Here is a 23,379-nt window from a genome sequence, read left to right on the forward strand (position 1 = left end):
CGCCGTCTCCGCTATGGCCCTGCGGTGCGCGGGGCTGCGGGTGACCTGCCGTATGGCGCAGGACATCACTACCATCGCGAGGGGCCGCGGCGCACATCCCTCCGGCGCTCTCAGGGGTTTATATGGACCACACATTGGCTTCTCAACCCAACTGGGCGGCGGGAGGCGGTTTGTCTGTGACTGGCAGCGCACCTGACCAATCAGGGACCAGCAGCCACATGAATACCTGACCCGAGCCAATCACAGGCAGCACTGGGCGGGGCCTGGCGGCCAGGAGGGGGCGCTGGTCCGCACCGCACCGACACGAGGAACGGCCCAGAGTGGGAATGGGAGGGTCGGGAATCTGAAGTTAAAGTATAAATGGAAAGTGCAGCAGATCAAACGGCACCTGAGAGATTTATTTGGGTCCGAGTTTTGAGCAGAACTCAAAGCATTTATTTCGCTGCTGTCGGGTGGGCTGTTGCCCAGACCCAGGAACATCATCTCAGACCGGGACCGGACTCTCAGGGCTGTACCCTCCAACCCCACTGGTCAGCACTCACCATAGCTACAGGCAAACACGCAATTGGGAATCACACCTTCAGGCCATCTTCATCCAATGTCCAAAACATGTAGTTTCTCGTACAGATAACTAAACACTGATCAAAGGTCCAGGACTCTGAGGCTAATGGTGAAGTCCCAACTTTCACTGTGGCTGGTGGAGCAAACCCAGACCTGAGCAGTTCCCAGGCTGTATGGTTTAAAAACAATCAAGTTGACCCATTTATCCTGAAACTCCAGAAGACATTAATTAACAATTTAATATGATACTCTAACCCATAATAACCCACTTTAAATTACCAATGATACTTGATAATTCTCCATGAAATTCACTATTTCCTGGCCATTCAACAACAAAATGACATCTATAGAGCTCCTTTCACGTCGGGAGGATGTCCCAAAGCGCTGAACAGTCAGCTCAGGACCCGAGCATGGGGGGAGGGGCGGTGTAGGGGGAGGGAAGGCAGAGAGGTGGGAGGGAGACCAAAGGCACGGTTGAAGAGAAGGGTCTTGAGACCGGCCTTGAAGGAGGTGAGGGAGGAAGCGAGGCGAAGGGACCGTGAGATGGAGTTCCAGAGTGTGGGGGCAGAGAGGCTGAAAGCTCAGCCACCGATGGTAGGGCGGGTCAGGCGGGAGACATGGAGCAGACCGGAGCCCGCTGAATGGAGAGAGCGGGCAGGTTGGTAGGGACTATGCTATTTCTCCAGGGTTTATCTTCAGCTGGAAACACACTGGCCTCAGCAGCAATCACAGTGATGGAGCACAAACTAGGAATGGAAAACTACAATTGGAATCCTGCAATCGACTGCAGAGCATTTTGCAATTCAGTGGCATAGATAACACTTTGCAGAAATGGTACATTACAACAGAGTTCTCCTAATCGAACTTTAGCACTCGATTTCCAACTGAGCACAGAATGACGTTATGTAAAAAGCTCACATGCATTATAGACGTGTCCAGGGAAAAGTTCACATTTACTCAAAGGTCTTGACTCCAGGCTTGTCCATGGGCTAATGGCAAAGCCGAGTTGGCAGGAAATTAGAGATTTCTCTCCAAAACTATTGGCAGAATTTATTTCCTGTGTATGTATTTCCTTTCTGTGTATTTAAGTCACAATTAGAGGGATGTCCAGGAGCAAACTTTAGATCATACAAGTATTGTAATAATCATTGCAGGAGTCCTGTAGCTCAGTGGTTAGAGCACTCTCCTCGCAAGCGAGAGACATGGGTTCGATTCCCGGCAGGGCGAAATGTTGGGCAAGTTTCCTTACTCCACACACCTCTGTTTAACAGCAATAAGTAGGAAGCCGGTTGCTAGTTGATTGGCTGATCACTTCTCTAGGGATAATAATTCCTTCAACAAAAAAAATTGGTCACTCAATCCACAACTGTCTGTGGGACCCTGCTGTGTGCAATTGCCTGCTGCATTTCGCCCACAAAATATATAGTCAATTCACTTTACAGTAGAGTCTGCAAAGCGCTTTGAAATGTCTCAAAGATGTGATAAACCGCTATATCAAATACAAGGGTTATTATTTGATTATAATTTAGTATGAGCGCCTATAATGTCGACATTTTGCAAAGTGTCTCATAGGTATTTGTTCTCTAATCTGGTAACAATTCAGAGGCAAACCCAGATTATACAGCATGGAGATTAGAACTCATTGTGGTATAATCACACCATATTTAACAAACAAGATTTCAGTTGGCTGTGAAATAACAGAATCAGTATATTATAGCATTTGAAAGTTATTAAGATATCAAGATTCTTATATTCTGACTGTCTTACTTTTAGATACACTGTATAAATGAAGTGGTGATATCCTCACATCACAAATGTACATAGACAATAATGGCAAATATATATCTGCTAATCCATGACTCACGAGGATTATTTTTAGTTTAGGACCTTGATGTGATGTTTTAGCAAGAAAACAACAACAACAACAAGATTCCATTTATAGAGCGCCTTTCACGTCGGGAGGACGTCCCAAGGCGCTGGACAGTTGGGTCAGGACCCGAGCAGGGGGGGAAATGGTCAGGGTGAGGGAAGGGAGGGAGCGAGGAGGGGGTAGAGAGTCGAGAGGGGAGCTGAAGGCTGAAGGTCAAAGAGAAAGGTCTTGAGACCGGCCTTGAAGAAGGAAAGGGAGGAGGCGGCGAAGGCACTGGGGGATAGAGTTCCAGAGCCTCGGGGCTGAGAGGCTGAAGGCCCGGCCACCGATGGTAGGGCGGTTGGGGCGGGGGATGTGGAGCAGACCGGAGCCAGAGGAATGGAGGGTACGGGCAGGTAGGTAGGGGGATAGTAGGTCGGAGAGGTAGGAGGGAGCAAGGCCGTGAATGGCCTTGTAGGTGAGGATGAGGATCTTGAAATCGATCCTCTGGGGGATGGGGAGCCAGTGGAGGCGAGCGAGGGTGAGGGCGAGGGTGGGAGCGAGGGTGAGGGTGAGGGCGGGAGTGATATGGTCTCGGTGTCTGGTGTGGGACAGAGTTCTGAATGACCTGCAGCTTGTGGAGGAAGGTGCCGGGAAGGCCGGCGAGGAGAGAGTTCCCATAGTCCAGCCTTGAGGTGATAAAGGCGTGGACCAGAGTTTCAGCCGCGTGAGGGGTGAGGTAGTGCCGTAGTCTGGCAACATTCCGGAGGTGATGGAAGGCGGTGCCAGTTGTGGCGCGGATATGAGGGAGAAAGGACAGCTCAGGGTCGAAGAGAACCCCGAGGTTCCTGATGGCTTTGAGAGGTGGAGAGTGCGGCCTTGGATGCTGATGCTGTCAGCGCCTGAGTTGCGGAGGCGCTGACGTGAGACAATCAGGAGGGCCTCAGGTTTGCGCACGTTGAGCTGAAGAAAGTTGTCTCTCGTCCAGGACTCGATGTCGGACAGACAGCTGTCAGGACATCGGGGGTCGTGGAGTTGAGGGTAGAGGAGGAAAGGTAGAGTTGGGTGTCATCCCCATACATGTGGAAGTTAACCCCATGTCTGCGGATGATGTCACCACAGGGGAAGCATATAGAGGGTGAAGAGGAGGGGGTCGAGGACAGAGCCCTGAGGGACACCGCACGAGACAGTGCGGGGGGTGGAGGAAAAACCAATCGTGGAAACGAAGTGAAGACGGTGGGAGAGGAACAACCTAAACCACTCAAGGACAGGACCTTGAAGGTTGAGGTGGGAGGACAAGCGGTGGAGGAGGATAGCGTGGTCGACTGTATCAAATGCTGCCGATAGGTCAAGGAAGACGAGGAGGCAGAGGGAGCCCTGGTCACAGATGGTCAGGATGTCATTGGTGACCTTGACCAGGGCAGTTTCTGTGCTATGGGGTTCGAATAATGAATGGGTGGAGAGGAAAGAGCGCAGCTAGGAGGCCACAACTCGTTCCAGGATTGCTCTACACATTCTTCTCCCCATAAAAACTGCTACAGTCCCTATCAACCAACAAAATAACTTGCATTTATATAGCGCCCTTCACTTAGGTTAGTGCGCTGGAGCACTTGACAGTGGCAGAGACTGACACTGAGCCAGGGGGAGAGGGAGGGGGTAGGTGACTGTAAGCACAATCAAATAGGAAGGTCTTTAGCAGGGATTTGAAGGTGGAGAGAGATGGGGGCGGTTGGTCCCAAATATAATCAACTATTATATTTGTGATAAACTCCTACAAAAGGGTGTCAAAAGTTTCAAGCCACTTTGTACATTTGTCTCCCAGTTGCTGTAATAAACATGACGAATGCCTGTTTACAGTTAGTTATTGTCTTCCCTTTACGGATCTTTCCGATTTACAACACAGCAGTTTCGATTTAAAACTAGATGTGCCTAAAGCAGAACGGTGCGCTGACATGGTCTGTTACTAGCATAGGCTGGTGCTACATCTGGGTCCAAATAATCAGTAAAATCAAAGCATGCTGGAATCTTGGGCATTTTAGTTATACTGTATTTTACATTGGACCTGTATATCACCACCTTCACACCTGTATTCATCTGCTATTGGTCCTCGAAATCACTTTGCTTACTTAATACCTAGCCACAACAGCACAAAGTTCAGAGATACAGTAGTTCATACAATGCTGAGGAAAGGAATTTGTTCATATCTTCCTTTTTTTTCGAAAAAAAGTCATCACAAATTCTGAGGAGCAGAGGTGAAGTTAAGAATACCATGTCACAAGCTGCAGAATTGCTCGATATTGAGAATGCCGCGCATACAGGCCATTTTTGGTCTTATGAAAAAATGTAATACTTAAGAGGAATAAAAATAATAACATACAACTATTCAAACAAACACACACATGCCCATTTGATTCATGCCAGTAAGGATCAATATGGTCGATTCTCAGAATCACCAGGATCCTTATGATGTTTAATTCAGTTATATCCGTAATACATTTACAGCAAAAAATATTCAGTTCACAATTAGTTTTCCCAGATAACTACAATTGTAATGTCTCCAGAATTCACACTCCACTATGTGAGGGAAAATGATACAGCAATACTAGGCAGGACTAATAAGGAGCTCCACTTATGTTTGTCTTGGTGAGTCCTCACCTGTGCAACAGTTTGGAAGTGTGGTTAGGATTGAGGATCTTCTTAAAACTGAAGCACAGCCTCAACCACGTGAAGAATCTGCAGCTACTAAAATGAGCAGCAGTTATTGCCAAGGCCTGCCTTCTGCAGGATTTTCATATTGCATAACATTTTTAATGATATACCTCTCATTTATTGCTGTGGTTAAAATTCAAAATAGACACAAAGAGTAAATAAAAATGTCATTTGATGGCTACAGATTTCCAAACTGATGCTTTCACTGTGAACCAACACATCAAAATATCAACTCATTATGGTATAGCCTTGTATATAAAACTATCAACTCCTGGCTTTTCTTTGAAGACTCCGGATGGTATATTTTCCTTTTGATTTAAATAGGTTTAAAGATGTGGGACATTCTCTTCACACAATCTCCGCAGCCACGTGTTGTTTGTACATGTGTCCAGTTTGTTCCAATTTATGCATTTTTTTTACAACAGTCAGCAAGAAGTGCTGCTTTCAGGAATTTTCCTCTTCAGATTTCTGACTTATGATTTTTCGTCAACCCGTTTAAACACAGCAGTGAAATTCTGACCTCTGTTCCTCAGCACCTTCTTGCCTTCCTCTGTGCATGCACTGAGACGCTCAACAATCACATCATCTTTCTGGTGTTAAAAAAATAGAAAAAGGAAATTATTTCAAGTTGTAAAATGTTCTTGATTTATTTTCAAAAATGGTGGAAGGAAACAGTTGGGCTTCCACAAATACTGAAAATGCATCATAAAGCGAACAATATAGCGCAGGAAGATTCCTGAGCCCAAATTTCAGACTGGTTTCAGTTAATAGCATGCAGAATTTGGGAATTTCTTAAACTCACTCGTCTTAATTTGGAAACTGGTTTCCACAAGTCTATGAACACTATGGAAAATATGCCCACAAAAACATCCAAAACTCAAGTCTTCAAGAATAAAATTCTTCTAAGCTTCTAGAATAAAATTCTCACCAATTCTTCTAATGGGACATGTTCAAAAAGTGGGTGATTTGTGAAATGTTTCAGCATCCATTCATGCACTTCCTGCACATCTGTAATTGTATAAACAAGACCCTAGAAGAGAAGAATAATTATCTAAGGATTATACAACAAGGGGTTAAATACTGTTAATACAGAAACTCTCAGATGTCATGGATAAACTCTGACATGCAATGGCCACCCAGATTGAAAGCAAAGTCCCATAGACGTGAGGTAAATGACCAATTAAGATTCAGAATTATGGTCCCCCCCACCCCACAAGCTTCAGAATTAAAGAATGTGATTTGCATTTCTTTAAGAGTCCATTTCCAACATTTCATCTTTAATAAACCTAGCAATGGGGATAATGAAACCACAAATCAAGAATCAGCCAAGATAAATGGATGGAAATGAAAGGCTCCTACCCCAACATGCAGTACATAAGCGTATTCAGCCAGCAGAGTGGAGCTAATAATTCTCCACTTGTGCTTCGTCTTTTTGAAATGTGGGTCTGGGAAAAGGAAGAACATCTTGCTTAGCTGCAGAGACAGAGAGAAAGAAAGAAAGCATTTTCAGAAATGTTAAAACAATCAGTACATGAGCACTATCTTCAAGCTTAAAAGGTCTATTGCAAATAGATTGTTTAGCAACAACTCCCAACAAGAAAGAAAATTCTGCCAGATAACAGTTTACAGTGTCAGGACACAAAGACACTAAACAATTAACTCTCTTATCCCAGTTGTTGTACCTGCCCTTTTTGGAAGAAGTTTGGTAAATACTTCATTGCGTTGCTTCTGATGCAAGCGATGTTCTGGTACTTTCCAGGGTTGGAAGCTCTCAGAGAGTCAATGCGATCTATGACATAGTCAGATACCTTCACTCGGATTTCCAGACCAAGCATCAACACATTGGGAAAGAGAGGAGATAACTCAACTGGAAAGAGGAAAAGAATAAAATCAATACATCAATAGAAAGTGCAGGTTGTAAAACCCTGCTTCTGTACATTTTTATCCACATGGGGTATATATTTTATATCAGCCTCAAGTGCTGCCTGGCTGGTCCAGAATAAATGCACTTGACTGTTCTGTATATTGAGTGAGCTACCAATTAAAATCATTCCCTCAGCCTGTCCAATTTGCATTTTTCCTGCTCCAATTTTAATTTATTAATCTGGTCAAAGAAGAAACTGCAATATCCATGTTCCCCAAGGGAAAATCGCTCCTGTCCAATTTAATTTGTCTACTAAGCTTTGAAGCCTCAGATATTCCAGTCTTCTGATCACAGAATTGCTAAAGGAAACTGGCCAATCATTTTGTCACAACATACTCTATGCTGCAGTTATGATATATAAATTAAATTTAACTCAAAATCATATGTCTATTGCTATATCTTCACATCACAAACTACAGCATACCCAGCGACATTCAGTTGAAGTGGATAAACTTGAGAGTAATGCATGAAAATAAATCCGATGTGAAATTTTGCACTTGGCATTACTGTTGACTGATTTAAAATATTTCCAAGGAACTAATGGACACAGTTGTGTGTGTAACACACGGTTCCTGTCCTGAGGGTGGACATGAAGCAATAACATCACCTAGTGGCAAAAAATTGGCACTTCAATAACACACATTCAAGGAAGTTATCCATGGAATCCCTGTATGTCATATTTTTACAGTTGATGAGTAGCAAGCAACACTCATCTTTGAATACAAGTACTAGTTTCCAAAGGGTCTTTCCATTAGTAAATAACCACAAAATAACACAACTTGGATTGATTAATCAGTTACAAATACAATTCAGTGCAATGCAAACAAAAAATATTTGGGCAATAATTCTTAGTATTCCCCAATGCTCAAGGCGTTGAGCTGAGAATATGAAATTAAGCTCCTCAAATGTTTTTACGCATCACACTATGAAAACCTGGACTAGAGGTCCACATCTGAAGCCAAATCCACAATTTGTGCCCAGTCTTCAACAATAATCTGACATTTATTATCCCTTGCTTACAAGAGTTATTGCAACATTTTCCCAAGTGTCTGCAAATACATTCCATCAGTCACTTTGATTTTACCCTCTAGTTATGTATCCTCTCAAGTAAGCTATCTACGTGATGCAGTAACCTCAAGCTGCCAAACAAGAACACACAAGATTGAAAGTTTGGTCTTTGCATTCTTTATAAATTTACCACCCAAGATTTTCAGAACAATGACAAATTACATTTTATAGCACCTTTCCCATCAGGAGTATGTCCCAAGGCGCACTTGAATTGGTGGTTGGGATCAGGAGGGGTGGACGGCAGGGGTAAGAGGATAACCAAAGAAGAGACGGGTCTTGAAAGAGGCAAGGGAGGGGGCGAGGCGGAGGGATTGTGGGATGGATTTCCAGAGGGTGGGGGCAGAGAGGCTGAAGGCCTGCCTGCCAATGGTGGGGCTGGCAAGGCGAGGAACGTGAAGCAGGCCGGAGCCCGCTGAGTGGAGGGAGTGGGCAGGTTGGTCGGGGATTAGGAGGACGCAATACGATTTGAAAATGTATGCTAGCCTTCCAGCAGTATAGTAACTTTCGATCAACAGTCTTACCTAGTAACCCGCCATATCCACAACCTACGTCTGCAAATTCCACCCGAAATTGTGATTTTTTTCCAGTTACAAGATCTTTGCTATCAACATGATGGTTGTTTTCAGGGCGTGGTTTGAAGTACTCAGGGTAGTATTGAGACCAATCCATTCTTTCAGGGTTCACTGGACTTTATAGAGAAAACATATTAAGCCACCAGTTTGTGGGACACTGTACAATTGGCTATCGCATTTTGCCCACAAAATTCAGTCAATCCACTTTACACTACATTCAGTGAAGCACTTTGAGACGTCTCAACAACGTGATAAGGCACTATGTCAAATGCAAGGATTATTTTTATTACTATGCAGATATTGAGGTGTATCCAATAAACTGTTGCAAAATATGCACAAATTTTAACAAAGCTAAAAAAAATCTACCTAGCCTCAAAAAAATTGAGGATGCCATTCACTTTGGAAACCAATACATATTAGTGCCAGCATTAAGATCTCCGGGGTAATTGTCCAATCTACATAAAAGTCTCAGTCAAGCATATGACTGGAGCTTGACTATCCTCTGGGGGTGGGGTGGTAAGCGGGGTCTCCTTGGAGCTGAACTGGCTCCAGGATGACATGGAATCCAGCCAGCCCTCTGTGATGGGTTCGGTAGTCCGGTTCTTGAGCCAGATAGGTCCGGAGTATTCCAGGGCACTACTGATGGCAGCACAGCCCAGCCTGGCTCATCGGCAGGGCCTGGAAGGGCAGACCAGTCACTGGGGGCAGTGAGTCATCCCACTCAGCTCCCCTTAATCCTGCAACCCAAAGCCCTAACGGATAGGGTGGTCCTAGCTGGACAACCACCGGGAAAGCTTGCCAGTCAGCAATATCAATGGATAAGCTATGTGGTTTTAGCTGGTTAGATTCCAGCAGTTACCCCAATGCACACTATGGGGTCCCTCTTGCCAACCTGCACCTAATACAATAGGTAAGCAGAATGCGTTCCTCCAGCGAGCGAGAGAGCGTATTCCATTCCAACAATCTATCTCTGGGATTTCCACGTGTAAGTGGGATGTGGGGAAATCTCAGTTCGGTTCGAAGACTCTTAAGCAACGGTGATGGGTTTCTGCACGTGTCAGACACCCGGCTGACAGAAAGAGTTTGGACTTAAGAATTAATTGACTCTCAGTGGTGGGGGGTGGTGATGGAGGAGGGGTGGAGCCTGAGAGACCGAAGCCCCTCTCTTAGTAATTATTTGGGGAGGACAAGTTTGCAGGGCTATGGGGAGAGAGCGAAGGGGGGGGGGGGGAGTGGGGTTGGTCAGGGCTATGGGGAGAGAGCGAAGGGGGGAGTGGGGTTGATTTGGAAGCTCTTTTCAAAGAGCAGCACAGACACGATGGGCCGAATGGCCCCCCCCTGTGCTGTATAATTCTGTGAAGCCACACTCACTACTGGAAGACATGATCCGCCATGGGGTTGGAGTGAGCACGCTGCCGGTAATAACGCTTCTGCGGTGCAGAGGCGGCCGCCGCCATCTTTGCGGGATCCTTTTTTCCGGATAAAAAAAGATATTAAAAAAACAAGAAGAGAGAGAGGGGAGTGCACACGGCGAGAGAGGGGAGTGCACACGGCGAGCGCAGAGAGAGGGGGGGAAAGAAATGCCGGTTTGAAAGTAAACCGTCACTCCGGCCGCGAGCGTCACTCTGCGTTCCGCGTGCGTGCGATGCGTGCGCGCGCATCCGTTGCTAGGGCGTTGCTGGCGGAACGCGTCATCAATCAACCGCGCGAGCGCCCCTTTCCCGCCCTCCCTCCCGTCCGCCAGGACCACGTGACCGCGGTGAGCGGCGGGGGATGGGAAAGCCGTCAACTGCGCCTCGCGGCTGAGGGCGCGGAAGTTTCTGGAGCAGCGAGTGGGGCGGTCAGTGCGGCGCGGCCAGGCCGGCGGTCACCGGCGGTCACCGGGGCAAGAGTCAAGTAAAGATGTTCTTTCATTGTATTTATGTGCTGTCTATATACATATATATAACAATCCTTGAGTTTGATACAGCGCTTCATCACGTCGTGAAAACGCCTCAGAGCGCTTCAGGGAATATATACAATCCTAGAATTATACAGCACAGGGGGAGGCCATTCGGCCCATCGTGTCTGTGCTGATCTTTGAAAAGAGCTTCCAAATCAACCCCACTCCCCACCCCCCCCATAGCCCCGATCAACCCCACTCCCCCCCCCATAGCCCCGATCAACCCCACTCCCCCCATAGCCCTGACCAACCCCACTCCCCCCATAGCCCTGACCAACCCCACTCCCCCCATAGCCCTGACCAACCCCACTCCCCCCATAGCCCTGACCAACCCCACTCCCCCCCGCTCTCCCCATAGCCCCGATCAACCCCACCCCCCCCCATAGCCCTGACCAACCCCACTCCCCCACCGCTCTCTCCCCATAGCCCTGACCAACCCCACTCCCCCCCGCGCTCTCTCCCCATAGCCCTGATCAACCCCACTCCCCCCCCCCCCATAGCCCGATCAACCCCACTCCCCCCCCATAGCCCTGACCAACCCCACTCTCCCCATAGCCCTGACCAACCCCACTGCCCCCGCCTCTCCCCATAGCCCTGATCAACCCCACTCCCCCCCCCCCATAGCCCTGATCATCCCCACTCCCCCCCCCCCCATAGCCCTGATCAACCCCACTCCCCCGCTCTCTCCCCATAGCCCTGACCAACCCCACTCCCCCGCTCTCTCCCCATAGCCCCGCAAACTTGTCCTCCCCAAATAATTAACTACTTTTCTCTTAATTATTAGCAAATCGGCTTCCATCAGTGTTTCAGGTAACGCATTCCAGATCCCAACTACTCCAATCAACAAATATATTGTAAAGTGTAGTGACTGTGTATTTAATGGGCGAAACGCGGCAGCCAATTGCACACAGCAGTTTCCCACAGACAGTTGTGGGTTGAGTAACAAAATCACTGTTACCTTTTTTTTTGGAGGGATTATGACCCCTAACCTAACCCTAACCCAAAAATCGGTCTCCTACTCAATGCTGGGTAACCAGAGGCGTGTGCAGCAAGTAAACCTGTGGAAGGTTTTGCCCTGCGTGGGAATTGTACACAGGTCCTTTCGCCTGCGAGGCGAGTGCGCTAACCACTACACTACGGGACTCCCCCAGAGATTATACATAATAGGAAAAGGGGGAAAGTGAATCACAGGGTATCACAGCGCAGTACTATGGGGACCATCAAGTTGGTGTTGGTATTGGTCTCCACATGAGGTCTAACCCTGCAATCTCATCTCACTCTCCAATCTCTTTACTATTCCTTCCTCTTTAAGCACGTGACAGCCCTGCTCAGTTGGTCACACTCTCGGCTCGAGCTCACAAGCTTCAGTGTCTCGTGGGGGCTTTGAGCTGACCCCACATTGTCCGATGGAGGGGTGATCCATCATATGAGACGTTAAGCCAAGCTCCCAGCCTGTGCCCTGTTCAGGGGAAAATCAAACGGAGGGAGTTTCTCTTCACTCACTTCATGACTGTTTTTGAGAAGTTGCTGGGTGCAGATAAGCTGCTGCGTTTGCTTACAAAATGCAGTTACTGCACTTTAGAGTAAAAATTCTGTCAAGTAGTTTTCAACATCCTCCTCACATGAAAATTGCTTTACCAACTGCAAGGATTATTGTTATTATTTATCCATTTTTTAAAAAAAATAATTGGTGGCTTTCATCACCCTGGTCCCCATGAGTTCCATTCACCACTACAGTGAATGTTGGAGATGTTATTGATAAAAGCTTAAGGTAGGTGGAATAAAACACTTGAGCAAACTCAATGAAACTGGGATACAGAACTGTAGGCAATCATTAGGCACACAAAAACAAATCCTTCTTACTTCATCTTGGATGGTTTCCATTATCATTAGAGGTTGTTCAAGACATCCTCGCGCATAAAATATACAGTCGATTCACTTTACAGTATATTCTGTGAAGCGCTTTGAGGAGTTTTGAATACGTGATAAGGCACTATATTAAATGCAAGGATTATTATTATCTTAGAGTAACTGCTTAAAACTGGTTGATTCCCAAGCATTCAGACTGCATGCAGATAAATGTCACCATTCTCACACTTTGCATGTCAATGTCCACTTCATAAATTTCAGGCCATAAATCACTGAGCTAAAAACACTGTTAATCATCAATAGACACTTTACCCAAACATCATATTTTATCCCGAATCTGAGCTCTGAATGACTGAAGTATAAAAGCGTAATCGGTAATCATGCATGTAGAGTAGAAAATGTGTTTCTTTGTCTTAATTAGTACCAGATAAAATATAAATGAAATTCACAGTTCACCAGTGCGTAAATCGATGATGTGCGAAATTAGGAATTAGTTTATTACTTTATTAACTTGACCTCATTATATGTTTGGCATGGGCCCAGTCATAAAAGCCATTAGGATTTAGCTGATTCCACAATAGTTCCCTGCCAAAGTGGTATTTTACTATTCTGTTGCATCGCTAACTTCCCAAATATCTATATAAGTTCCACCAATGCTTGTGCATCTTTTTTGAACATACCTTAAAATCCACATTTTAAGCACTTCACTCTTCAATTTCTCTAATGATCTCCTCACCAGTCTCCCCAGCTCCACCATTCATAAAATTAAATTGATTCAAAACTCCGCTGCCTGTATCCTCACCAGTACCAAACTCTACACCCAACCACCACAGTCCTTGCCATGCTTTTACTGCAGAAAAGATGGGTTTCATGGTCCTCACATTCACTCCCAAATCACCTCATGCTGTAGCAACTCCCTAACTTTCCGACCTCACTTTTCCTCTACCCTGCCCCTTTGCTCAGACGGATCCTGCCTCCTCCCTTGTCTCCTCCACCATTGGAGGCTGTGCTTCCAGCCACTATGCCCCCAAACTCTGGAACTCTCTTCCTTAATCCCTTCGACTTGCCTCCTCCTTTCTGGGGCAGAGCTTTCCATATTTTCAAAACCCTCTGTGTCATAAGCCTTTTCATTGACTTTGTGTTCCTGAATTTGGTAAAGCTTCATAAATGTCCTAACTGTTGAATACGTGCTATTTTTGCATATCTGCACCTATAATATGTCACTTGTAAAAGAATTCTTCAAAAGTTTCTGGAAATTCTAGAGCTCTGTTTAAGTATAGGAGATGGAAGCCGTTGTTAGGAAATTTGCAAGGTCAATTTAAATTACAGCACAAACTGATACCTGGGGAATTGCAGCGGTAGCAATGCTAATTCGGAATATTCATTGAATAAACCAGAAAATCGTGATTTAAAAAGTAATTGATTCAATTTTGCACTGCTGTAAAATGTTGTACACATCAAAGTGAATGGTGACAGTTGGAGTTCCACTGTTTCAACCCATTAGTTAGTTAGTTATACTTTGTTTATACAAAATAGCCACAGTGAAAAGGTTTTAGATTATAAGTGGCCACATTGCAGGTATTATAGCTATTATAATGTTTTTTCTCCAAACATTTAAAATGTTTTGATTTCCAGATCCGTAAAGAATAACTGCAGAACGAGGAAAGTCTTTGACGTTCCAAAATTGATTTTATTCTAAACATGGGAGGTGTGGCACATGTCCAATCATTCACTCCCTCCGCTCAAACTGCCTCCTTAAGGCAAACCGAACTTCCCCCTCCCTTATACGTACCCTCCCCAACTCTCTACTCACACCACTCTCCACAACCATCTCTCCTGTACACCCGAAAATCCTCTCTGCATCATTCTCTCTTCCCTCTCCTCCCTCCCCTCCCTCCAGCAAACCCACCCGCATTTCCCTCCAAAACGTCCGTTCCCTCTCAAATAAAGCCCTCACCATCCACAACCTCATCCTGGACGAGCACTTTGATATTCTTGGGCTCACCGAAACCTGGCTCTCCCCCAGTGACCACGTCCCCCTAGTGGAAGCCTCCCCTCCAGGCTACACCTTCCACCACACCTCCCATCCAAAGCCTCCCTTGGTCTTACCCCTACTCCTCTGGCTGCTTCCCCTCCTTCGAGCACCTCACCTTCTTCCACCCCTCTCTCCCATTGAAAATCTTCCTTGTCTACTGTCCCCCTAAGGCCCCTGGCTCATTCCACACAGACATCTCTACTCTCCTCTGCTCTGAGCGCCTGCTCATCATGGGCGATTTCAACCTCCACCTAAACTCCCCTTGCACCACTTCTGCCGACTTCACTGCCCTCCTCTCGTCCCTAAACCTCATTCTTCATATAAATTCACCTACCCACAACTGTGGTCATGCCCTTGACCTCATTATCACCCACGGCCTTGACATTTCCGACCTTAGCATAGTGGACAAGGCTATCTCGGACCACTTCCTCATCTCCTTCTCCTCTCACATCCCTCTCTCTTCCACCAAGCTCTCAACCATCTATCGCCCTTGGAAAAAGCTACCCCCTGAGACCCTCACAAAGGCCCTCACATCATCAAACATCCTATCCCTCTGGCCTTCCACCCACGGAGATCCTGAAGCAGCCGTCCAGCTGCTCCATGATCGCCTCTCCTCCACCTTCAACTCCCTCGTCCCCCTGAAATCCAGGACCATCTTCAAACCTACCCGATCCCCCGGTACAACAACCATCTCTGCCACCTAAAAACCCAAACCGGCTGCTAGAGCGCAGATGGCGGAAAACTGGCCTGACAGTCCACCACCAACTGTGGCTCGAGCATCTACACAGCTACTGCCATTCTTTGACACGTGCAAAAACGGCCTTCTACTCCAACATCATCTTGGAGGCTAAACACAACCCCAAAATCCTTTTTTCCACCATCCACTACCTCCTCCGTGCCCGCCCTCAGGCCTCCTCAATCTTCATATCAAATGCCAAGTGCGAGGAGGTCATGGACTTCTTTTCATCTAAAATTCACAACATCCGCCAGGCAGCCTCATCCATCTGCCTCTTATCACTCACCACCCTTCCCTCTCTGTCCCCCTCACCCTCCCCATCATCTGCTCCTACCACCACCCCTATCCTACATTCCTTTCTCCCCATCTCTCCCTCCTCCCTCTCACCCACTATCACCTCCATGAAACCCACCACCTGCTTCCTCGACCCCCTCCCCACCAACTTGCTGGTCACCGAGCTCCCCCTCCTCTGCCCACTAGTGGCTGACGTCATCAACAAGTCCCTCTCCTCTGGATCAGTCCCTGCCCCCCTCAAAACTGCTGTCATCAGCCCACTCCTCAAAAAACCTTCCCTAGATCCCTCAAACCCCAGCCACTACCACCCCATTTCTAACCTGCCCTTCCTCGCCAAAGTCCTAGAACGCGTTGTTGCCAATCAACTTCACGCACACCTCTCCTTCCACTCCCTCTTCAAACCCCTCCAATCCGGTTTCCGCCCACAGTAAAGAGACTGTGCTTGTGAAAGTCACAAATGACATCCTCTCTATCTGTGACCAGGGATCCCTCTGCCTCCTTGTCCTCCTGGACCTCTCCGTGGCGTTCGACACAGTCGATCAAACCATCCTCCTCCACCGCTTTTCCTCCGTCATCCACCTCAGTGGGACCGCACTCGCCTGGTCGAGTCCTACCTCACAAACCGCCAGCAGTACATCTGCACAAACAGCTTCTCCTCCCACTCTCATCCGGTTATCTGCGGGTACCCCAAGGATCCATCCTTGGCCCCTCCTCTTTCTGATCTACATAATCCCTCTTGGGGATGTCATCCGCAGACGTGGGGTACATTTCCACATGTATGCGGACGACGCCCAACTCTATTTTTCCACCTCTCTTTGCGACCCCCAGTCCCCTGGTGTTCTGTCAGCTGCCTGTCAGATCTCAGGGGCTGGATGAGCGCAAATAATAATAATAATAATCTTTGCATTTGATATAGCGCTTTTCACGTCGGGAGGACGTCCCAAAGCGCTTCACAGAACACACTGTAAAGTGAATTTGACTGTATATTTGTGGGCAAACGCGGCAGCCAATTGCGCACAGCAATGTCCCACAAACAGTCGTGGATTGAAAATGACCAATTTATTATTGTTTTTGGTTTTGGAGGGATTATTATTAGGCTCTGTGTGGAGTAAGGAAACTTGCCCAAGGTTTCGCCCTGCCTGGAATTGAACTCAGGTCTCTCGCTTGCAAAGCGAGTGCTCTAACCACTGAGCTACAGGACTCCACCTGACTTCCTTCAGCTGAACATTGACAAGACGGAAGCCATATTCTTTGGCTCTCGTCAACGTCTAAAATCTCACGGCTCTCACCTCCTCACCTACCCGACCTCCCCCTAAAACTCTCCGAACCCGTACGCAACCTGGGTGTCAGGTTCGACCCCCAATTATCCTTCCTCCCCCACATCCGATCCCTCACCAGCACCGCCTTCTTCCACCTCCGACGCATCGCCCGTCTCCACCAATACCTCTCTCCAAAAGCTGCTGAAACCCATGCCTTTGTCACCTCTCGGCTGGACTACTCTAACGCCCTCCTCGCCGGCCTCCCATCCACTACCATACATTAAATCCAAATCATTCAAAACTCTGCCTCCCACATTCTCACCCGCATCAAACTCCGCTCCCCGATCACCCCAGTCCTGGCCAGACTGCGCTGGCTGCCTATCCCAGAGAGAATCAACTTCAAGATCCTCACCCTTGTATTCAAATCCCTCCACTCCTCTGCACCGCCCAATCTCTCTGACTTCCTCTCTCCTCAAAACAGTACCCGTTGCCTTCGTTCCTCTGAGTTGGCCTCCTCCTAATCCCCCGAGTCTTCTGCTCCACCCTTGGCGGCCGTGCCGTCAGCCACTATGCCCCGAGGCTATGGAATTCCCTTCCTCGCTCCCTTTGCCTCGCCCCCTCTCTTCCTATTTTCAGGTCTCTGCTGAAGACCTTTCTTTTTGACCGTGCCTTTGGTCACCATCCTCCCCATCCCCTTGGCTCAGCTGAAAAAAGACCAAGGTCCATCTAGTTTGCCTTCCACCGTCCTGGCGGTCGCATGCACACATAATAAATAATAATAATTGCATCTGATGTAGCGCCTTATCACATTGTTGAGACATCTCAAAACGCTTCACAGAATATACTGTAAAGTGAATTGACTGTATTTTGTGGGTGAAACAATGTCCCGAAATACCTATGTATTGTATCCCATAATGTTACTTACTAAAAGAAAACTACTCTGTGTTTGAAGGAATCAACACTTTGTCTTCCTTTTGTCGCTGTGCTCAGAATACCCTGAACTATAATTTATATAATTTAATTTACGTTTTTCACATTTTATATATATTTTCTCACCATGTCTAACCTTACTTTTACAAGTTCAAAGTGCTAACCACAGTGCACTAAATGCACATAACTATTTTGGTTGGGGTGAAAGCGTTATGCATATATGTCCTTATACGATGTTAAGACCTTTAATTGATGATTTATAGCCTTCGCTCCAACTGAATAACAACAACAAAATTACATTTGTATTACGCCTTTCATGTTGGGAGGACGTCCCAAGGCGCTGGACAGACAGAGTTATGGATCCAAGCTGAGGGTTAGGGTGGGGGAGGGAAAAAGGCAGGGGGGAAACAGGAAGGTCGAAAGCACAATCGAAGTGGAGGGTCTGTCAGACATCAAGCCCTGGATGAGAGCTAACTTTCTTCAGTTGAAGGTCTTGAGGTGGGTCTTGAAGGTGGCGAGGGAGGGGGCGAGATGTGAAGGCCTGCGGGATGGAGTTCCAGAGGGTAGTGGAAGACCCGCCTGCCAATAGTGGGACCAGCAAGGCGGGGGACGTGAAGCAGGCCAGAGCCCGCTGAGAGGAAAGAGCGAACAGGATGGTAGGGGGTTCGGAGGTCAGAGTGGTCGGGGGGAGCAAGGCGGTGGAGGGCTTTGAAGGTAAGGACCAGGATCTTGAGCTGTATCCCCTGTGTGATGGGAAGCCAGTGGAGTCGGGCGAGGATGGGAGCGATAGGGTCACGGAGCCTCGTGCAGGAGAGGACACGGGCTGCAGAGTTCTGGATGTTCTGCAGCCTGTGGAGGGAGGAATTGGGGAGGCCGACAAGCAGTGAGTTTGCATAGTTGAGCCTCGATGTAATGAAGGCGTGTATGAGGGTTTCGGCGGCCTGCGGTGTGAGACAGTGGCAGAGCCCGGCGAGGTTGCGGAGGTGGGGGAGGGCAGAGCAGGTCATGACACAGATGTGGGGTAGAAAGGATCGTTGAGGGCCAAACAAGACCCAAGGTTCGGGACTGGCTTAGCAAGGTGGAGTGAGCAGCCATGGATGGTGATGCTGTCAGCGCCTGAGGTGAGGACGTGCTGATGGGAGACAATCAGGAGCCTCAGTCTGGTTGATGTTCAACTGAAGAAAGTTAGCTCTCATCCAGGGCTTGATGTCTGACAGACATACTGTCAGCACAGCAGAGGATCTTGGAGTCAAGGGTGGAGGCAGAGACAGTTGGGTGTCATCCGCATACATGTGGAAGTTGACCCCATGTCTGCGAATGATGTCACCAAGAGGGAGCATATAGGTGTTGAAGAGGAGGGACCAGGGACAGAGCCCTGAGAAACGCCGCACGAGACGGTGCGTGGGCTAGAGGAGAGGCCGTTTGTAGAGATGAAGTACAGGCGGTGTGAGAGGTACGATCTGAACCAATCAAGGATAGCGCCGTGGAGGTTGAGGTGAAAGAGGCGGTTGGTGAGGATAGAGTGGTCGACGATGTCGAAAGCAGCAGAGAGGTCAAGGAGGACGAGGAGGCAGAGGGAGCCCTGGTCGCAGATGGACAAAATGTCATTTGTCACTATGACCAGGGCGGTTTCTGTGCTGTGGGCAGCACGGAAACCCGATTGGAGGGGTTTGAGAAGGGAGGGCGGGAGAGGATGGAGCGAAGCTGAGAAGCAACAACTCGTTCCAGGACCTTGGAGAGGATGGGGAGGTTGGAGATAGGGCGTTAGTTAGGGAGTAGAGAAGGGTCCAGGGAGGGTTTTTTAAGGAAAGGAGTGACGACAGCGGCTTTTAAAGGAGTGGGAACAGTACCAGAGGACAGGGAGAGGTTAACGATTGTCAGTGAGTAGAGGAGCAAGGAGGTGGAGCTGAGAGGTAAGGAGGGGGTAGGAATGGGGTCGAGGGAGCAGGTGGTGGATTTCATATGGGTTATGGTGGTGATGAGAGAGGAAGGGGAGACAAAGGTGTGGAGGGAGGGGTGGGTAGGGGCTGGGGTTAGAGGAGGAGATGGGGAGAGGGTAGTAGTTGCAGAGGCAGCTGAGTGGATTCGCTTGACTTTGGATTCAAGGAAGTCCAGCATCGCCTCGCAGTTGGCATTTGGGGTGAGGATGGGTGAGGCATGAGAGGGTGGGCAGAGGAGTCGGTTCGTGATGGAGAATAGGAGCCTCCAAGATTGTCTTGGAGTAGAACAATGATTTAGCGGAGGCGAGGGTGGAGTGGTAGGATTTGACATAGTCCAGCCAGATCTGCTGTTGAACAGTTAGATTTGATTTAAGCCAGGTGCGCTCAGCCGAGGGAGCGGAGGGAGCGGAGGTGGCTGGTGTACCAAGGTGATTTGCGTGAATAGAAGATGGTTCGAGAAGAGAGAGGAGCGAGAGAATTGAGAGTGGAGGAGAGGGAACTGTGGAGAAGGATGACCAAGGAGGATAGGTCATTACGGGAGGACGCCCAGAGGGGAAGGAGTTCAGATGACTCCCGAGGGAGCCGAGAGGGAAGGGGGGAAGATTTTTTTCCAGGGGCGGTATGAAATGGAGGTGGGTTGGATGGCGGTGGGGAGAGGGATTGAGGAGTTAAGGGAGATGAAGTGATGGTCCGAAATTGCTTTCGGTGATGATGGTAAGGTCCGAGATGATGAGGCCCCGAGTGATCACCAGGTCGAGTGGGTGACTGCGGACATGGGTGGCGGAGTGGATGCGGAGGAAGAGATTGAGGAAGGGCACAAGGGAGGTTCCAGAGCCTCGGGGCATAGTGGCTGAAGGCACAGCCACTGAGGGTGGAGCGGAGGACTCGAGGGACGACGAGGAGGCCAGACCCGGAGGAACGAAGGCAATGGGTACTGTTTTGAGGAAAGAGGAGGTCAGAGAGGTCGGAGGGTGCAGAGGAGTACAGGGACTTGAATACAAGGGTAAGGTTCTTGAAATCGATTCTCTCTGGGACAGGCAGCCAGTGCAGTCTGGCAAGGACTGGGGTGATCGGGGAGCGGAGTTTGGTGCGGGTGAGAATGCGGACGGCAGAGTTTTGAATGATTTGGATTTTATGGATGGTAGTGGACGGGAGACCGTCAAGGACGGTGTTAGTGTAGTCCAGCCGAGAGGTGACAAAAGCATGGACTCGGGTGCTCAAAGGAGGGGAAGGTTCCAGAGGAGTAAGGGGATAGGCCGAGCAGGGACCAGCAGATGAGAGCCACCCCGCCACCATGGCGGTTAGATTGAGTAGTGTGATGGAACGTTTAGCAGGGTGGTGTGGCCTCAGTCAGGGGGAAGGTGTCGCCTGGAGTGATCCAGGTTTCAATGAGGGCGAGGATGTCGATGTGTTCATCGACGATGAGGTCTTGGATGGTGCGTATTTTGTTGGAGAGGGAACGGACGTTTTGTAGACCAATGCGGAGGGGACAGTTGGTGACTGAAATTGGGGGAGCGACTGATAGGGAGCATAGGGATGTGGATCAGGGAGGAGAGGTTGGCCCCTGTGGTCGGGGACCGGTGAGCCTTGCCGCAAGAGTAGGGGATAGGGCAGTCAGAGTGGATGCTGTTAGACAGCCAGCGGTGCCTCCCATGGTGGGCCTGACGGAGGATTCGCAGGCTGGAGCAGAGGGAGGCAGTGGGATGGTCGAGTAGGGATAGGAGTTGAAAAGTGCAGTGGGAGAGGAGGACCAAGCGGGAGTGAGGGTAGGCTGGGGAATTGTGGGGAAGATGCTCGAGTTGGTGGTGGCAGCCATAACGCGCACGCCAAGACTAAAAGCAAGCGGCGGGGGTGGGGGGGGGTCAACGATGCGTGGTTAGCCCACAGGTGAGGGTCATCATGGGGAGAGGGGACAATGTTATAGTCACAGAGTAAATGCACAGAGTTTCAATAATACTGCTCCATGTGAGTTTAACCTTGAATAGATATCAGAGCTAAACTTTGCTAATTATACAAGTTGTTGTAATTAGGGGCTTAACAGAGCTGGTTTTGGTTGAACTGGTAATAATTGCAAGTCATATAAGCACTGTCACTCCCTTCGCAATCAAATTGCAAATTCAAAATGTATGGTTGCAAAATCTGTGTTCTTCAGAAAGAGATACAACTTGGTAAGAGCACTTGCCTCTCAAGCGAGAGACCTGGGTTCTATTCCCGGCAGGGTGAAATGTTGGGCAAGTTTCCTTATTCCGCGCGCCTCTGTTTACCTAGCAGTTAAGTAGGAACTCAGTTGTTAGTCGATTGGCGGATCGCTTTTCCGGGGTTAATCATAGAATCATAGAACTATTCAGCACAGAAGCAGGCCTTGTCTGTGCTGGTTCTTTGAAAAGAGCTATCCAAATCAACCCCACTCCCGCGCGCTCTCCCCATAGTCCTGCAAACTTATCCTCCCCAAATAATTATCTACTCTCTTAAAAGTTGTTATTAAATCGGCTTCCACCAGCCTTTCAGCCAATCCATTCCAGATCCCAACAACTCACTGCATGAAAACATTTCTCTTCACCTCCCTTCTGTTTCTTTTAACAACTGTTTTAAATCGGTGTCCTCCGGTTACTGAACAACCCGCCAGTGGATTCCTTCAAAACATAATAATAAATTGGTCACTTCAATCCACGACTGTTTGCGGGACACTGCTGTGTGCAATTTGCATTTCACCCATAAAATATAGAGTCAATTGACTTTACAATATATTCTGTGAAGCATTCAGATGTCTCAAAGACATTATAAGGAGCTATATCAAACGCAAGGATTATTATTATATTATATGTAGCTGTGAGAACGACACAATTGACCTATTTTGTATGGAAAGTTTTCAAAGAAACAGTAAGACGTTAAAAATTGTTGCATTGAAGACCATATTTAGTTTTCTTAAAGGCAGCATTATGTTATGTAGAATTTCTTTATAATAGAGTTGGAAAAGATTAGTATTTTGTGAATGAAGTCCAAACCATATTATTTCACTTGAACCATAACACTTAAATCATCACAAAAAAAAACACTTGAATCAGCATCATAAATCTCAGAATAAAATTAAGTGAAATGAAACAATTTGGATTTACGCACAGCAGTTCACATTAAAGAAAAGTCTTGAAGCATGTTATGGAATGAAAGTTATTAGAAATTATGTGAATATTATCATAGAATCATAGAATCGTACAGCACAAAAAGAGGCCATTCGGCCCATCGAGTCTGTGCGGCTCTTTGAATAGAGCAATGTAATGTCAGTCCCACTCCCCGGCCCTTTCCCCATAACCTGCAAACCCGTCCTCCTCAAATACCCGTCCACCGCATTTTTAAAAATAGTTATTGATTCGGCCTCGACCGCCCTTTCAGGCAATGCATTTCAGATTCGAACAACTCGTTGCGTGAAAAAATTTCTTCTCACCTCCCCTCGGCTTCTTTTAGAGACTATTTTGAATCTGTGACCTCGAGTCACTGACACACCCACCAGTGGGAACAGTTTCTCCCTTTCTAACCTATCAAATCCCCTCATGATTTTGAAGATCTCTATTAGGTCCTCGTAACCTTCTCTGCTCCAATGAGAATAATCCTAACCTCTCCAGCCTTTCCTCATAATCAAGGCCCCTCATTCCTGGTACCATCCTCGTAAATCTCCTCTGTACCCTTTCCAATA

At 47.8% G+C, this 23,379-nt stretch overlaps 2 protein-coding genes across 2 annotated transcripts in view; one reads left to right on the forward strand and one right to left on the reverse strand.

The window, feature by feature from the left end:
- Positions 1–4,816: 4,816 nt before the first annotated feature.
- Positions 4,817–10,363, reverse strand: mettl1 (methyltransferase 1, tRNA methylguanosine). Its single transcript, XM_007912400.2, has 6 exons — positions 10,055–10,363; positions 8,633–8,799; positions 6,802–6,986; positions 6,479–6,592; positions 6,048–6,149; positions 4,817–5,709 (listed from the first exon to the last, which is right to left on the reverse strand). The coding sequence occupies exons 1-6, from the start codon at positions 10,138–10,140 to the stop codon at positions 5,593–5,595; spliced, it is 771 nt and encodes a 256-aa protein (XP_007910591.1). The 5' UTR covers positions 10,141–10,363; the 3' UTR covers positions 4,817–5,592.
- An 87-nt stretch (positions 10,364–10,450) lies between these two features.
- cdk4 (cyclin-dependent kinase 4) overlaps positions 10,451–23,379 on the forward strand; it is an 80,154-nt gene continuing 67,225 nt past the window's right edge. Inside the window, exon 1 of the mRNA XM_042344171.1 lies at positions 10,451–10,579. The gene's annotated coding sequence lies outside the window, so the exon portion shown is untranslated. The remainder of the gene's footprint in view (positions 10,580–23,379) is intronic.

The sequence above is a fragment of the Callorhinchus milii genome, unplaced genomic scaffold (genome assembly GCF_018977255.1).
Source record: "Callorhinchus milii isolate IMCB2004 unplaced genomic scaffold, IMCB_Cmil_1.0 Scaffold27, whole genome shotgun sequence".
NCBI lineage: Eukaryota > Metazoa > Chordata > Chondrichthyes > Chimaeriformes > Callorhinchidae > Callorhinchus > Callorhinchus milii.